Source organism: Thunnus maccoyii, chromosome 9, assembly GCF_910596095.1.
Source record: "Thunnus maccoyii chromosome 9, fThuMac1.1, whole genome shotgun sequence".
NCBI lineage: Eukaryota > Metazoa > Chordata > Actinopteri > Scombriformes > Scombridae > Thunnus > Thunnus maccoyii.
Window position 1 is genome coordinate 17,007,293 of NC_056541.1, and position 18,040 is coordinate 17,025,332.

At 36.4% G+C, this 18,040-nt stretch overlaps 1 protein-coding gene across 1 annotated transcript; it reads right to left on the reverse strand.

Moving 5' to 3' along the window:
* Positions 1 to 341: 341 nt before the first annotated feature.
* LOC121904171 (solute carrier family 28 member 3-like) lies at positions 342 to 15,986 on the reverse strand. Its single transcript, XM_042421750.1, has 16 exons — positions 15,905 to 15,986; positions 15,636 to 15,727; positions 13,717 to 13,906; positions 11,000 to 11,144; positions 10,800 to 10,913; positions 10,484 to 10,561; positions 10,254 to 10,334; positions 9,963 to 10,043; positions 9,727 to 9,852; positions 9,169 to 9,299; positions 7,514 to 7,682; positions 7,188 to 7,385; positions 5,455 to 5,536; positions 4,238 to 4,336; positions 2,793 to 2,907; positions 342 to 2,573 (listed from the first exon to the last, which is right to left on the reverse strand). Exons 2-16 carry the CDS (start codon positions 15,709 to 15,711, stop codon positions 2,456 to 2,458), a joined length of 1,803 nt encoding a protein of 600 aa, XP_042277684.1. The 5' UTR covers positions 15,712 to 15,727; positions 15,905 to 15,986; the 3' UTR covers positions 342 to 2,455.
* Positions 15,987 to 18,040: the final 2,054 nt, after the last annotated feature.

The window sequence follows — 18,040 nt, forward strand, 5'->3', positions numbered from 1 at the left end:
TTTTTTTCTTCTGTGCTGCCGCAGTAAAAGCGAAATTAAAATGTAAGATTTTGTTTTGTCATTTGTGCTTTTATGGGTAGAGAGAGAGAGATGAGAGAGGTGGCAGAAAGGTGTAAGACATGCTAAAAAATTGCAGTTTTATGATGTACACCAGTACACCAATTTTCAGTGAAAACTTTTTACCTTTTATTAGATTTGCAAAGCCACAGTACACCATAAAAGACAAACAACAGTACATTTCACACAGATCCTCCACAGACTCTTTTCAGATCAGAGCTTTATATAATTTGACTTCTGTAAAGTAAATTTACTTTACGCTTTCAGGTAATTATCTAAACATTTTGAATCGGACTTTCATACACTGTAGTTTTTTATTTATTTATTTTATTTAAAATGGACAATACGCATTAATGAACAAATAAAGAACACATTCACATGTGTTTGTGTTGGTCAAACAGCTGATTTTCATCCTTACACAACTAAAAACTGAACATTTTGTCATTGTTTTTTTTTCTAATTTCTCAGTCCAGCTTTATTTAGCAAGATGGAAATTGATCCTGCAGTCCAACACAAATTATTTTGTTCTTATTTAGTTGTTTTGTCATGATATTATTATTATTTCCATACATTAGCCAATAAGGACATGCAGAATTCAAAAGGTCACTTGCTTGTACCAGCAAAATCACAGTTTATGACATGACCTTACAAAAATTGTACTTTGCCTCATTTTTCCAAAGTTTTTCGTTCTTGTCCCTACACATACAGAGAGTTCAAATCATTCCTGACTTCTTAATATTCCCAGAGAAATTTTGTTTGCTTTACCCTCCTGATCTAACTGCTTCATGCTTTAAGATCATTGTTTTTCTTGACAGTGCCGACATTCATGAAAATGAAAATGAGCTCACTGTTTTTTTAACGGGAGACACATGGTAACATGGAGCCTAAAAATGCCCTATGTGTCAGTGTCTGATGGCGGAGTCTAATGTTCCCTCTCTGTGGGTGTGTGAAATTCACACATGTGAACACATCTCCTGCCTGCCGAGAAGGGAGCCATCTGACCTTTTGCCTGTGGCAGATTTAATGAAGAGACTGTCATTTGCCGTCTCTGTGACTGCATGCACGTCTCACACATGCAGATGTTGAAAGTGGACAACTGTGATACCCTCCTCTTTGTTTGGTGGGTGGTGGGAATCCATCATCTCTGATGGTATTAATGGGCCACTTGCTCTGACAATTGGACTGCAAGTCAAGCCAGTATGACTGACTGGTCTATAGCAAATGGATCTGTCATTCACTTCAGTACGTTTTTCTGATTGGGAACCAGAGGACACCAGTGACATCCAGTGGCCATGTTATACAGAGCTTCTTCTAGCCACACTAGGTTCATTCAAGCGAGGCAGAAAAGTGAGAAATTAAAATAAATAAAAGGTGTCTGTTGGTAATTTTTCTCTTCTTTCTTTGTAGTTTATGGTGGATTGGAAAATCCTTTGCTTTTGTACCACATGGTGCTAAAACTTAGTAAGGCCATTGTGTAGGCAGATAGGACACAAACAAAATCACAATACTGTCAAATATACTTACAAAAGACAAACTAAACAGAACAAATTAACTGCCTAATTGATCATTTATCATAATTTTTCATGTTCTGGGAAAAAAACAGCATACAGTATATACAAGCCTAAATATCCAAACAGTCCACTTGCCTGTCTCTTACTACTTCTGGAATTGACTCAATCATCATAAACTTAGTAAATCTCAGTAATCAGATGCCAAAACTTGTATTGATCTCAAGTTGTGTTGAGTTTATGTGTGATTATTTGCACATTTGTGCAGCTAATACAAATTAAAATGTATTGAACCTTTGTATCCATTTTGCAAATGATGATGCAATCAAACATTTATAAAATGTTGCTCCAACTCACATGTAGTAATATTAATTTTACTACTCTAATCATTCATACAAATATTTTTGATGATGTTTACACATTTGAAAGTCTTTAAGTCTAAATCACTAACATTTTGGTATTTAGTTAAATTCTGTTGGGGAAATTTTAATCTGTCTTTCCAAGTAATAAATTTAACTTGTGCCCTCAGCTGTTGTAGGAAAATGTACCATTTTACATTAGAGATCATTGAAAACAAATTATATATACTACAATACATAATTATAATACAGCATTACCACAGATGACCTGATAGATAATTCATTTTAGATACTTGGTTCACAATAAAGTCTGGTTAATATTTTCACGTTTTTTTAATTCTTCATGATCCTTACTCCTATTTTTAATTTTAATTTTTCATGATATAACTGATATTCTTTCTACAAAACCAATGAAGGCTAACGTGATTGAAAATGCATTATAAACAGTAAAGAATATACATAAAAAAACAACACACATGACTGCCATAGAGCTGTGTGTGTGTGTGTGTGTGTGTGTGTGTTCACAGTGATTCAAAGCACCAAGCTGCAGTTGAAGTGTGTTGGGGGTGTGATGGTGCAGCAGCCCTGCAGACAACTCTGACTGAATCCTTCCCTGATCGTCACGTTCCATGGCTCATTCACCATCACACTGCAAATAAAACACACACACGCACAAAATGACTCACATGATTCCAAAAATCTGTGTTTTATGTATTTATAACTGCATCAAAATAGCTGAGTGAATGAGGCAAAATAGCTGAGTAGCATAACAGCAATGTTCGGTAACTGGATTATACTAAATGTATAAACACAAGATTGGCCAAATATTAACTTGTTAACACCCACGCACACACACACATACACACACCTGTTGTACAGTTGTGTGCAGCAGGTGACTAGTTGTGTGGTGATGGTCAGGTTGGTTTTGTTGAACTCCGTGCTCAGGAATTGTGGACACTGAAGTTTGGGGATGTACAACACACCTACAAACCCACAGAGCAATGATGTTATTCTAAAACATTTGAGTAACAAGTTATTTGTGATTTAGATTAAGTACAAAGACAACAGACATCATTTTCATTACTTGTGTCAATCAAACATTGCTATCAAAATATTTTCAGTGTGTATCTAGATATAAAATGAAGGGCAACAGACAGAAAAAATGAAAATAAAAATTGGTGATAGTGCATTATATGTTGGTGTATTTTACCTGAAACTAATTGTGGAATATCTAATAATTTACAGTATATATAGTATATTTGCACTGTATTTACTATTACAATGTATATACTAAATACAGAAATATATGATTAAAAAACTAAAAAATCATAAAACTATAATGATAATGGTAAAATATATTTATATTTAAAAATCTGTGTTTATTGTATACTTTATATATAATAGAGAATAGAAAAATGACTAAAATACAATAATTATAGAAAAATAAATTTGTAAAACATTCTTCAAAAGTAATCACAATATATTGCATGCATTGCAAAATTAGTGAGGAGTAAAAATTTTAATATATATACAGTAACACTTCACAATGAGGTTGCAAACTAATGACATGTTATATACAAATGATAAAGGAATAAATCAGGACCTAACTGCCAATTAATAGCAAATAGCAGTTCCATACTGACTTACTTAAGGTCAAAAATGAAACTGTTTCTGAGGTGTTTTGAATCATACAGTTTAAGAAACATACATTAACTTAGACAACTTTACAATTGTGAGTGATTGTCAGTCCCAAACTCTTATGAAATTGTAGAAAAGTCACCATGAACATATGAGAGTGATGGATCTGCCATAATATACAGTCTATGTTTTACTGAACATCTAGTCTGGCTGTTTAAACTATCAATATGACATACTGTATGTGTGTGACTATTCATGTAAACGTGTTCTGAATACGATTATTAAAATTTTATTTGAGAAATCTCTGAATTAATAGTGAACTCCTAGTTAAAACCCAGCAGTTGTCATTTTGGTTGGATGATGCACTAAATAGTAAGTAATGTGTAGAAAATATTTTAAATTTTAAAATTTTAAATATTTTAAATATTTTAAATACTTTTGATGGTTTTAAACATAGGATAGAAATTAAATGCAGTAATAAGATCAACTTTATTCACATGGGAGGCAAATAACTATAGCACCAAGTTATACAAAAAATAATGTTGTAAACTGGCAACAATGTCCATGTAATCTTATGTTTCTACTATCAGGATGAGATACCCCCTGTTTGAATGAGGCATTACTGTATATTGTGGATAAAAAGTCAGATAGAGGCAAAAAAGAGTGAACAAACACCTGCGATACAAGCTGTCATGAAACAGGAGACGCTTCCTGCAATCAGAGCTCTGAGGCCACAGCAGGAGAAGTCAGTCCGTCTTTCTGGAGCCATCGCAGCTGGAGGAGGAACAACAGGTATGTAAGAAGAGTGATAACAAACAGCAACAAAAGAGAAGAATAGTGGTAAAATGATAAAAGGTAGCAAGGTAAAGCTATAGGCTACTTTTCCCTGTCCTTATACTTGCAACTGTATAATCCACACTTTCCACTGTTTTTCAGCCCCACAGACTGTTAATACTTGAGGAATTTTTGACTGCATCTTGTGCTACAAACAGATTTTATTTCAAGATGCATTCATAAAGGACTTTCCCTTTTTATTTGACATGTCAATGGCATTGAAATTAATGAATGTTCAACTCGTAAACCTTTTCAATGAGTATTTTTCTATTTAATACTACCTTTCTTTTTTATAATAGTTATATATTATGTATATAGTATATTAGTTATTTTGCAACTCGGCCTCCCACTTGCAAATGTTGACCCTCCATTTCACATTTTGTTGGTTTTAGGGTATTTTTACATCATTAATTATTCAGGGGAGACTTTTGTTGGGCATATACAGTAGTTTCTGTCAGCGTCACCCTGCATTTGACATTTGCACAGTCACACACATTCACACTTGCCATCTGTCATTTTTATGTTGACAGTTGTTATGAGTATATGCATTTACATTTGCAAATAACAGTTTTGGAAAGTTGCTGATGCTACGGTATGTGTGTTTGAGAATGAGCGGGGGAATTTTTTAGTTTTTTTTTTCAGTTTTTCTATAAGGCAGCCACAGGCTAAATGAAACAGACTTAACTGCTCATTCAGCCCACACACTGTAACTTGCCTAAATGTAACAGATGGATTCCTCAACACTTACTCCCACTTGTGCCAGCCAAAAAAAAGAAAAAAAAAGAAAAATCAAGGACTCTTTCATTTTTTCACCCTATGCATTTCTATGTAAGTGTGAGAGAATGTATTTGATGTCGTTTGCTTTGTTACATTTAGGATGTTGAAGTACTGCATTTAAATGACAGCATATTCACTCAATCAGAGATACTTTTCACAATCAGAATATCAGAATTGTCGAACATATGAAACCAACTATGTAGCTCTATAGGAACTATATTTTTCCTGTTTGTTAGGCTTCGCTGCTCAGCCTGGCTAGCAGATTATAAAGTGGCACTCACACAGAGCTCCAACTGACATCCCCAGAGAAGCAAAGTTGGAAAAGCCACACAGAGCGTAGGTTGCGATGGTTTCAGAGTGAACCTAGATGAGGAAACAGATTTCATCTAACATGAGTTACATGAGAAAAACATCCAATTTGACTTGGTTGCCTGTAAGAAATTAGCCTTTGCATATGTTTCCGAGGTCATATGTAACTGTTGGAGGCAAAAACACAACTAGATGGCATCGCATAACATTTCATTCAATGTTATGCAATTATTATATGCTAGGTCCACATTTTATGCCTAAAGATAATAATTTAAAACCATATATCATCACCAACCTGTATCATGCCAGGGGATACAGAATAGATACTCTGAAGACTGTCTGCTGCATGGTCTTATCCACTAAGACTGTTCTGTTTGCATGCAGTTTTATAAAACATTTTAGATGGTTGGTTTGTCCACCTCACAACAAAGCATATTTTCTCACTTTACCCCGGTGGTATCCACCCATACAGATACTTTCAGTTTTATCTGCTCAAGTTTTTAGATTCTTTCTGAATGCTACATCAAAAATCAAATAAAATTTTCCCTGATTGTACTGGGGTGGCGGATATCTCAAAATGTCTGAAAGTAAAACCTAAAAATAACATCATAGATACATACCAACAGGAGTAAGAGGGAAAATATTTTTTTGTGACCTTAGTGATTTGAACCTAGGTAAACCACATATATTTTTTATACATAATTGAAAAACCATGACTAAAGTCATGTGACTAACATGGCAGTTAGTTGTAAATTCTAATTCTGCTCACACAAGTCCTTACCCTGACCTTAAATATGCTAAAACCATAAACCGATAACATAAACCGTAAACAAAGTTTCTGTCAGTGTTCATAACACTTTGTCTGTATCCTTGAGGTCTAACAGACGCGTTGAAGGTATTTCCTTAATTCTTAGCATTTGTAAAGGCTTTTTTTAAAAACTGAAAACTACATTGTTTACATTCATCTTTACTCTCCAGCATGCTTATTCTTCACTGCAACATTTCTGTGTTTCTTGGTAATTTAATGCCTCCCTGTACATCAATGGAATAACGTGAAACCATTGGCAGACAAATGCTCGTGCATGAGAACAAACAAAATGGAGAACCACTCATAAAAATATTTCCTCATAGCTCTACTTAGCAGTCAAAATCTCCACTAGGTACCTTTAATGGATCTCTAAACTGATATTTAAATATAAACACATCCAAAACCAAAAACTGTGGGAAGACATTGACATAGTCTTGCCACCATTACTGGCACCAGAAAATCAAAATTGAAAGGAAAGATTGAAAAGGGCTGAAAAGAAATAAGGAAATAGCAATCACCATTGCTGAGCTTCAAGCTCTCCAACTTACCTCTCTAATTGCCTTAATAAGTATTTATTTGTGAATAATTGCCACTGAGACATCTATTAGAGAAATTAAATTATCTTTTAAAGATATGACATTGTGGATAAACATTTTACTTTTGACACTTAAGCTCCCACAGGCCCAACGATGACTGATTCTTTCCACTTAATAAGAACTCTCTTGCTGGACCAATTAGTCATTACTTGTCTAGATGCTCAAACACTTGATTGTCATCTACAGTAGCTTCCTGACCAACACCTCCCAGCTGAAGAGAGGAACAGACAGATAAAAAGGAAACAAAACTGAGAATGAGAATCTGAACAAAAACAAGGGTGAGAATATGACTGAGACTTACAGACATATACTGCTTTACGTTGTTCACGTACTCTGGCCCACCTGCATTCCGCCTCTTAATGTACTCTGACAACTTCTGATAGGCCACAAACTCATTGAGAAATGTCTTTGTGCCAATCAGCTCAGCAACAATGAAGCTGTCCTCCCAGGAAACACCCATCATGAATGAGAGTGGCATGAACACGTAGGAGCAGATGAGCTAAAGGAGAGACAAAGAGAAGCAAAGGGAGTATGATTGCATATATGTGGGTCTATGTTTGGATGTATTTACAGTATAAGTTTACGTCAGAGAGTGTATGTGCAGGTGTGTCTGGTCAGGGCCTTAACTGAGAAGCTGAGCTGTGGACAGTCCAACATCCCGCCCAGCCAGGAGAGCACACCATCGAAAAAGGCCAGCAGTGCCAGGAAGGCGATCAGGTTGACGACAATGTTGGCCACTAGACCCACAGCATTGGATGCACCTTGGGATGCTGCCTCTAACACGTTTGTACTGTCTCTGAGGAGACACAGGCCATGTTTGATTGGTCATATTACAAAGTATCCTCTGAACAGCATCTCATCAATATATCACAGTGTCATCAGTGTACTGGTGCTCATTGGTTGATGACATTTGAAACATTGTGGTCAGTTCTGTTGATCATCAAACACCTCTTTAGCTTAGGTCAGTGTAGATCAGATTGAGATTCAGTCTTTATTTGTCCTCTGTAGAGGAAATTGGCTTTCACAGTATGTACACAATCAAACACTCGAAATAAGTATCACTCAAAACAGGGAATGAACAAACAAGAACACCACAACAACACAAGACTGTTACAGTGTGCTCAGGCTATTTAAGACAGTGATTGCTTTAGGGCACAAAACTCCTCCTAAAGTGTGTTTTTTTGTGTAGTGGTAGTATTAGTTGAGTAGTTGTCTGTATCTGTGGTCAGAGGGTAGGAGGGTGGGAAGCATGGGTTGAGGGGGTGGTGGGGGTCGTGATAATGAAGATCGGTTTAGGATAACAAAGTTTCTTCAAATTCAAAACTCACCTTCTTGAAGCTACTTTTAACTGATGCTGCAGTTCTTAGTCTTTTACTCTCTTTTACTGCATTTGCTTTCTACTTTTAACACTGTGTCTTTCTTGCTGTTCTGTTGATGTTGTGAGTGACTTCTTGTCTCCATTTCATTTATCTATTTAAAGTGTCTTTGAGTACCTTTTAAAAGTGCTGTATAAAATGAAAATAACAATGCACACTGACTACAAACCACAAAATTCATTGAAATCATCAGATCAAAATGTTTTTATTTTAAACAATTTGTTCTGACTGGGATTGAAACATTGTCTATTAAAATATATTTTTTGATTTGGAGTCAGTGTGCAGTCATAAGTTTTTCCAGAAATCTTCTAATAGTCTTGTTTAGCCTTAAATTCTGTCCCCCAATGCTTTTTGCATTTAATGGAAAATATCATTTCTACTAACAGTCCTCTCTGTTAGTGACAGTGTGAATTTTAGGCTCATGAGCTACTTTCTGTTTTTTCAAAACTAGTTTCACAATATTGTGACACCATCACAATGTGCAGCCACTAGAGTACTGCAAGCAAAGTTTCTAACATCTGAGTATTTGCATAATACACAAAGAGATATTATTTGGAAATATAAGTGTCTTCAATTCTTTGTGTCTTAGAAATTTAGTAGAGATGAAATGGCTGCCAACTCCATAATCTATGATGTAACACTTTGTACTGAGGACAGGAATGTTCAGTGAATTAAACCAATTATATTTTGTTTAACAATTATTAAACCTAGAGTAGCAATAATCCATAATCAAAATCATAGGTCAAATGCATACAAAGTTTGAGATACAACTAAAGACTGATAGGATTGAGAGGATAAAGACATAAAGGAAGAATAAAATTGAAGAAATGATGAGAGATGCTTGAATAAAAACATACTGTATACTGTATGTGTTTATATATGTTGGTTTATTCTGTCCTCTCCTACCCTTCGTCCATTTTGAGGTCATGACTGTCTGTTGCACTGGGGATCTCGGTCTCAGGCCAGAATGTCTTGGCGATTGCCAGGGAGGCTGGAGCTGACATCAGTGATGCGGTCAACAGATGTGTTGCATTAACCTCAAAAGAGAAGTACACAGATAAAGTCATAAATCCAGCGGTCAACCATTCACTTCTTAACAGAGCAGTTAAAGTCCTGTGTACCCTGTGTACACTCTTGAGTAAGTGTCAAGGTCAGTCAAGAGTTGGTCAAGTTCTGGAGTTTGACACTAAATGATCTCCCCAAGTTATTTGACCAAGAATCAAAAAATCAGGTTATTTTAAAAAGTGTTCTTAAAGTTGTTTTCTCTTATTTCATCCTAGTTCTTGACTTTTGACTTTTGGATCTTAAAATGGATCTTAAAACAACTCTGACATCAAGCCAAGAACTGTCCTTTCAACTGTGATATTGGGCATTTTCTTAAAATTCATTCTTTTAAATATAGACAATTATAAACTCAGGGTCTCGTCATCCTTATTCCCTGCTCCTACACATCTTCTTCCTCACCCCAAAGGAGATAAAAGCTCCCAAGATGGTACCGGAGATGCTAGCAAAACCTCCTGTCATCACAGCGTGTATCTCAGAGCGAGTTAGCTGGCTGATGTATGGACGAATCAAAAGAGGGGCCTCTGTCTAGAAAGAGAGAGATAAGGTTGATGTTGAGATTAGTGGATTAATGAATTGACATTATTACATCAGTGATTTGCATTTTGTTGTTGCTTATTGTTTAAACGGTTGTGCACCTGCCCCAAGAATATATTTCCAGCTGCAGCCATTGATTCTGTTGGAGACGTTCCCATGGTAACCTGCATTATGAATCCAATCTGGGAATAAAACAAAATAAATTCAAAGGAAACTGAACTATAAATTAAAATGAACACATTAGAAACGGTACTAAATGTGTTGTTATGCTTATTTCTAATCACTATGTCTTGTACCGTTTAACCTGTCTTTCTTCAATGAAAAGTAAAATAAATGGTGTGAATTAATTGCACATCACTTCGTCTATGCACTCTATCCTCCCACTTCCTCACCTTGCAAATGAGCCACTGCATGAAGCCAATGTAGTAAAGGATGGAGATGACGGAGCTTAGAAAAACTAATATAGGCATCACCTGGTGAGAGTCCACAATCATCATCATTAGTATTATTATTGTTATTATTCTTTTCATTATTCTGTTATTTCTTGTTATTATTGTTCTTGTTATTATTCATGTGTGTGCCTGTGTGCATATTTGTGGTGTGCAGACAACATGTGTCATACCCTGAAGATGAAGAAGTGGTCTATGTAACTTGCGCCAAACACAAACTTAGAGCCAACATCTGCATATGACATAAAACTCTGCATGGAGGAGATTTTGAAAGTTACCAACAGACACAGAAAATTTAAACCTTTTCCATGTTCCAATCTCTTAAAATCTTCCATCAGTTTAAACATATTCTATAACTATAAATCCCAAAATTGACCAGAAAACTTCCATCAGATTCACTCTACAACAGAAGACTTGTATGCTGGCAGAGAAGAAAACTCGTAAGCCACTGAAATGTGTATGTGTGTGTGAGTGTGTGTGTGTGTGTACCTCTGCTTGTTTTCCAAGCCATTCCAGTGCACCTAAGCCAACTGTGGTCCTGAGGATCAGCAGACCAAAGACAAACTGGAGCCCAATGCCGCATAGCAAAGTTTGCCAACACCACTACAACACATGCACATGTACAATATGTAGGCACATGATCAAAAATGAATTTGCTGCATTTGTGCATGTGTGTGCATTTCCCATACCTTGAATGGATGTTTGGAGAACAGCAGCATTGATAAGATCAAGAGAAGCAAACCAAAGAAAGACACAAGTTGTCTGGTTCCCCGCTTGGCTGTGTCCAGTGTAAGCCAGCAAACCACGGCCACCAGCAGTAAGACGTATATGATCCTGAAGAGGGAAGGAGGGGAGGATGACAGACAAGGCGGGGAAGAGGAAGGCAGAGGAGAGAGATAATCAGACTCAGATAGTCTGTATATCTGTAATATGTGTAATTATAATGCCAAGAGGAAAGCAAATGTGTTGTAAAGTATGGCATTCCCTCCAATTCATGAGAAAACTTCTTATGTACTCAGCTGGTGGGTTGTTTAGAAAAGGATTTGACTGTGTAGTCAGCCAATCAGTCAACAACATGTTTAAGATGGTGCCAGTTAGCAAACTTGCAGCAGCTCTTGCAATCCTCTGCTACATTAATACTTGAGTCAAGGACAACCAGTGTTTATAAAGTTCTGTTTAGTGGGAAAGGCTGAATGCTGCAGTAAATCCAAGTAGCATGTGAGTGATTTGTTAGAAGAGCAATAAAACAAAACTTTTACCCCTTTTATTATGTCTTATTCATACCTAACAATGCATTAGTTGATTTGTTGGCCCCATGAAGGCAGCAGATACCAGCTGTAAATACAACAGTGACATATCATCACCTTCATATGGCAAGCTTGTTAAGCAAAGAGTTGCCTATTTGCACATCCAGCAGATACAGAGCAACATTCCTTTGGTGTCATGTTTCTGGCAACCTGACAAAAGAAAGTCAAATATTCCCTCTATTTTAAACTGCTCTCCACCAACTCTTGAGGGATATATCTGACTGTTTAGCTGCTCAATGCTTTGCCAAGTCCACCAGTTAGTGGCTACTTTAGTGCTTGGCAGGTAGCATACAGTGTATTTTTAGGCCTGCGAAAGTTAACCAAAACAGTAAAGTTACGGACAGGAAAAAGCTCTGTACAAAGTCTCATATGAGGTGAACTGTGGAGTCAGGTGATGGCTCTCTGTGTTCATTACTATGACTGACACGTTTCATGTAGAATATTAGCAGAAAAATATTGATTACTGTATAGCTACTTTAAAGGGACATAAGGGACATTTCCACATCTATATTTTTAATCTGGGGCTGTACTGGAATAATTTTGCAAAGTTTACAGTAAAAAAAAACTCCTTATTTATCTTATACTGGCTCTTTCAGCATCCCTTTTCAGCCTCTGTCTGAAACAGGCCATTTTAGCTCCTGTCTCTTTAAGGCCCGCCTCCCAATGAGCCCACTCTGTTCTGATTGGTTAGCTTCCCAAAGCTGCTCCCTGGCCACTCAGGAGGCTATGTCAACACACCATGAGACAAACCATAATAGAATGATTTCACTACTTTTTTACTTAACTCGCAAGTCAGCTTTTGAAAAACATCCATACAAGTTCAAGAATCTGATCCGAAATATGAGAGTTGAAAATGCAAACAACACATGGAAACACCTTATAAACAACCTTAGCAAACAAGTCTACACAAGGCACAACTGTTTATGGGCATGCATGAGGAGCTGACATAAGTTTGTCAGCAAAGTATAAAAAACCATCACAAGTGAAATGTTCATAGCAGGTTGAAGCCTGGGCTTTCAGGGAGCATTTCTACATGTTAACCTCAGGTTTTGGACTTGGACAGAAAATCACAAAAAGCACAATATGTCCTCTTTAAACTACCTTTTCTTCCTTCAGCATCTTAATTTCTTTTTAAAACTTTCCTGAAGATAATTTGGTTTGCAGACAGACTTTAATATTAACTATGTAGGTCACAGGAACACACTGATGACAGTGAGAGTCAACAACATAAAAGTAATATTACATATATATATATATATATATATATATATATATATATGAAAGAGAATAAGAAGGAAAATATACAAAACAAACATACCAACTGAAAATAAAAAACAGCAGCAGGTAAAGCCAAAGAAAAAAAACACTTTAAAGACCCACACCAGAGCCAAATAAACTGCAGTTTAAGATAAGCCAAAGTGCAGGTGTGCATTACATTATCAGATGCTGCCTTTCAGTGGCTGCACAGATAAAAGAGAGTCTTGGGTGCCATGTCTTTGTTTTAAGATCTCATTAGGAGATCAAACTTCTAATTAAGTGGATGATCAATTAAGTCTTAGTACAAATGTCCTAAATTAATATATTCTACTCTTTAACCATTTGCTATATTCTTGTTGTATTGTTATAACATTTCTTATATTCTATTTTGTGTCTCTGCTTAACCATTCTACTGCCACCAAAGTGCCCTTGAGCAGTGCAATTACCTTACTTTATGTGCAGTCTAGCACACAGCAGTTCCTCTCACATTTTTCCTTCCACTGCTCTTATTTCCTTTATTCTGCTCTGTTTGAAATCAGTACTCATGCTGATTCCACGAACAATGAATTTCCTCAGTCCGAGGATATTGTCGTTGCCAGGAGACAGAGAAACGCTCAGCATGTCTGAACTGTCTTGCACATTATATAGATTAGTGCCACCTAGTAAGAGGGATTTTTAGTATACTGGCTTTTCAGTGCCTTGGTGGGTCATTTTTTTTTTTTTAATGTTTGATTAGGAGGCTAAAAACAAGCCAGAAAACAGCAAAGTGAGAGAAATGAAACAACAAAAGGCAATTTTATGTTTTCACATGTGTGCTGTGGTTTTGACAGTGTGTGTCTCACCATCTGATCCAAAACCAGTTTCTGCTGAGAAGGTCTCTGATAGGATAGAGCTCCTCCCACACCCGGTCACCATAGCGTTCCATCATCCAATCCCAGACCACGAAGAATACGGTTACCAAGGAGATGACCAGCAGCCCAACAGCCCGGTGGAAGTTCAAAACACATGCCGCAATCACTATGGCAACGAAGCCTGAAACAAATTTAGAATTAATGTGAATTATATCCCACAGTGCAGACAACATTCAACATATCTTTTTAAAAAATTATTCTAATCTTATCGTGCATTCGCTGCTTTACATCTCTCAGTTAAAAAGACATACACAGAGGTGTAGTTAAATTACTGGTGTTACACAGCGGAAAACTAAACAGGTCCTCAAAAGAAAAATTATATTCTTAAAATGTAAATAAATACAACAAAGATTAGTTTTATGTCTGAAGCCCAGTGAACAGTAAATAAGGTTGTTACATATTTCAAATTCCTTCACTTTACTATCTTTTTGTATCTTTTGTTTTCTTATCTTAGTTTTTAAATGATACTGTATGTTTTGATCTTTAAACTTGCATGTCCTCTGACTTCAAATACTCAACTGGAAAGAATTTTGAAGAGAGTGAAACTATTTTTGCAACTATAGTTTATAATACTTTCATGCACAGCATTTTGTCTTTGTCAGAGATTAATGAGTTGAAATCTTTACTATCCATAAGGTTGAAAAGTGCTGGGTTAGTCATTTATTTGAAGAAAAAAAAAAAGTGTTTCAGATTTTAAATTAACTAGTGCAAAAGTTAGTAGAGGATTAAATGGTGGAAATGTGCGTCTTTGACCAGGCTGTTGGTCTGCACAGTCAGCCCTGGGTCATCATTAATGCTGAAAATTCACAAGATTTCTTTTGAATGTTCAGGTTTGTAGGGGAAAAGGGTGGTTTTGACAACAGTTTATCAGTAAAATTCAACAATTGTGGTAACTATAGTGATGTTGTTAGTGTTTCACAGTCCTTATTTATTTAACTCAGAATAAATTTGCAACTTTACATAAAGTAGAATTTCTTGAAAATCTCTTTCTACAATACTGTAAAAGTACAATGAAGTCATTACTAGACAGACTGGAGAGCAACATAATCAGTCGTATAAGTCATAGCTTGCAGTATGACCTGTTATTATCTTTGGTTCAATAAAATATACAACACAACTTGCTGCTCTGTTAAAACTGCTACAGTACAGCAGCTAGCAAATGAATTGACAAGTAATTATGTTTGGGTTTTTTTTGCATTTGTGTGCGCATACTTGTGTCTGCATAGTCTGGATACTACCATGAAACACATGCACACATTGTGTTCTGATAAACCATGGCTTGATTTTTCCATTAACAATCATGTCTATTTTGTGTCAAATTGTCCTATAAAGAAAAAAACTGTTCTCTCTTTATTGTCGTCTGTCTATTCTACACGCACAGACACACACACGCTCATGTCAATATGCTCCAAGGCACAGAGCATGTACTGTAGGTGGACTATAACCAGCATTACTAGTTAGCAAAGATAAATGAAACAGCCTTTTACAAGCCTTCATGCAGACTGAAAGTCCTCAAGCAAGACTAGAAATTGATTTTTTCGTTATCCTCAGATTCAGTAATTTAATCTTGTGCAGCTGCAAAATCAAAAGTACCAAACAAAGAGAATCGATTGTACAGAACAGTGGACACACACACTTGTCCTACAGCATCTCAACATGTCATTTCAGTGGAACAATGAGACTCTTTCATCCTGCAAATTTAAGAAGGAACTTCACCCTCATACTCTGGCTTGTGTAAAGACACCAACCCAGTTAGCATGTGGGAGTCACCAGAGAGAGAACTGCAACCCATTTAGGGTCCCAAGTTTTAGATTAACTTGCATTTACAAACGCTCACAAAGATAATTTACCTGCTGTTAAAACCAGGTATATAATCAGCCGGATCTTTTCATTGTGCTCTGCCAAACAGCCTTGGAATTCCTCCATTTTCCTCTCTAGCAAGCTAAACAAACAAAAAGGAAAAAGATAACGGGAGATAGATAAGGAGAGAGGACATAAATGTTACATCAAAGAGAGGAGAAAGAGTAGAGGTTTAGAAGACACAGAAAATCTAACATGAGGAGGTATTTGGCAAAAAGCCCAAACAAACAAACAAACAAACAAAAAAAACACCCACAACCTTTTGTTCCTTTGGTCTTCCTTTTGGTGTGCATCATCTGCAACTTCGGAAGGACTGTTCAAATCAATGTATTCCTGTTCCTGCTCCTGTCACACACACACACACACACACACACACACACACACACACGGCTTGAGGATAATTCATATTAGGAATACTTTATGTTTACACAAGTTTGCTTGCATAAAAAGACACATATTTACTTAGAACCTAAATGCAGACTGGTGACTTAGAGGAGCGCTTCTTTTCTTGTGCACAATGTGTGTTTGTGAGTGCAGGTGTGCATCCACATGAAGGTCTAAAACAGTTTACCATATCTTGCAAACCATGGTGTAGTACTCCCCATACTAAACCTTACCATACTTGTTTAGCAAAAGCTGTGTGAAGCTCAATTTTAGCTTTTTTTTTTTTTTTAGAGATGCTGTTATAACTTGAAGCTCACAACTAAACTGAAATGTTCCTGATTAGCCAATTATCATTATTTTGATAGAACTAGCCAAACAAATGATCTGCTTCAGTAAAAATTAGCAGAAATATTGTTTCAACAAATAAATACATGACACTTTGTTTGTAAAATTTAGTATTACTGCTGACTACAGGAGCTCTCAAATGTTTCCAGTGCTTTAAAACATTATTATTCAAGTCTAGTCAGCACTTGCATATTTTACCTACCTCTGACTCAAAGGCCTTGTTGTCCTTTCCCCTTTTTTGACTCTTCCTCTCTTTTTCATTCAGCTCCATTGTCTTGCTGTTCAAGTATGTTCAAGCACTTGCCAGTCACTAACTGGGAGACTTTTTAAAGCACACCTGTCCTGTGCTTTTCCCCTCCCACCCTCCCTCCTTTTGTGACTCTCTCTGTCTCTCTCTGTATCTCTTTTCCTCCTTTCTCCTTCCTGGTTTTCCTTTCTTTTTTGTTTGCTATACTTGGTTGACTTTGAAAGAACAGTCTGTACATGTACAATGTCACAGTGTTTGGAATAATACATCCTCAATTAGTCAGTAGAGCTCACTTTGCTCTCTCTCTTAAGTTGAATTATTTTCATAGCAACATGTCCTATTCCTCAGATACATTGTATTGTTTTTATATGGATGTAGTTTGTGCAAATGACAGTGTGGTCTTATATTTTTTTAAGTCCCAGCAGCAGCCACTAGAGAGCAACAGTGTATCATTTCTCAGAGCCATAACTCAGATGGCCGGTATACCAAGGTTAGAACAGGTTCATCTGAGTCCACATGACAATATTTACTGTATATATACTGGATGATACATTAGGAACTCTCATTCAAAGTCATGCTGTGCTTTGTATCCACATATAGTAAACACTGAATCAGAACAAAACCATTATGTAGGAAAATGGAGAACATATCGCCGACGATTAGAATATAACCTCTGTGATGAACAACCTAAATTAATTAGACTTGCTTGTCTATAAAAGCTTGAAATCCTGAGAGAAGAAACATCCATTTTAAATATTACCCCCTTTTCAAATGGAAAAGGCCCCCCATCTGTCCTGCATTTGTTCTGCAGGATTTCAAAACCCTTTTCCTCTGGGGAGAGCGGCAAGAGTTCTTTTCACTTCAGAAAGCTGAGTGTCATTAGGTCACTTTTAAATGTAAAAAAAATATTTCATCCTTTTACTAAGGCCTCATGTGCCCCACTTAAGACTTGTATCTGCTACTATCACTTTCATGTAGCAAATCCACATGTTAAAACCATTAATCAAACCGAAGCCAAGAGGTTCAAGAAAACAAGGACAGAGAAAGGAAATGGTTCCATCCGACTGAGGTTTGTTTTTCTATAGATCATGTGCCAGAAACCCCTCAAAGTCAGTAAAGGAAGAAAAACACCAAGTACACTAGATGAGCTGGTGTGATATTTTCTGTGCATATGTGCACCTACTCGTGTCTACGGTATCCCAATCATGACCCCATCTCACTACTACTCATAGCTCTGGGGCAAAGCAGGATACAAGCTCCTTTATTTAATTTTAGGGGCCCACATGAATAAATCATAAAAGGATTTTGTAAATGTTTGGGCTTCTTCCTCGTTTCCTCATATTAGGTTATATATTATAGGTGTCTATGATGAAACAAAAGTTAATTATAATAGAATATTAGGTGATTGAAACAACAGGA

What these genes read in the sequence shown, in the direction of transcription:
- LOC121904171 (XM_042421750.1), bottom strand. Translation starts at nt 15,711, where the DNA reads ATGGAGGAATTCCAAGGCTGTTTGGCAGAGCACAATGAAAAGATCCGG. An exon ending in GACCTCAAAATGGACGAAGG is followed by an intron (nt 7,683 to 9,168) that starts GTAGGAGAGGAC and finishes GTGTCTCCTCAG; the next exon opens with AGACAGTACAAACGTGTTAG. An exon ending in GATGTCAGTTGGAGCTCTGT is followed by an intron (nt 4,337 to 5,454) that starts GTGAGTGCCACT and finishes TTCCTCCTCCAG; the next exon opens with CTGCGATGGCTCCAGAAAGA.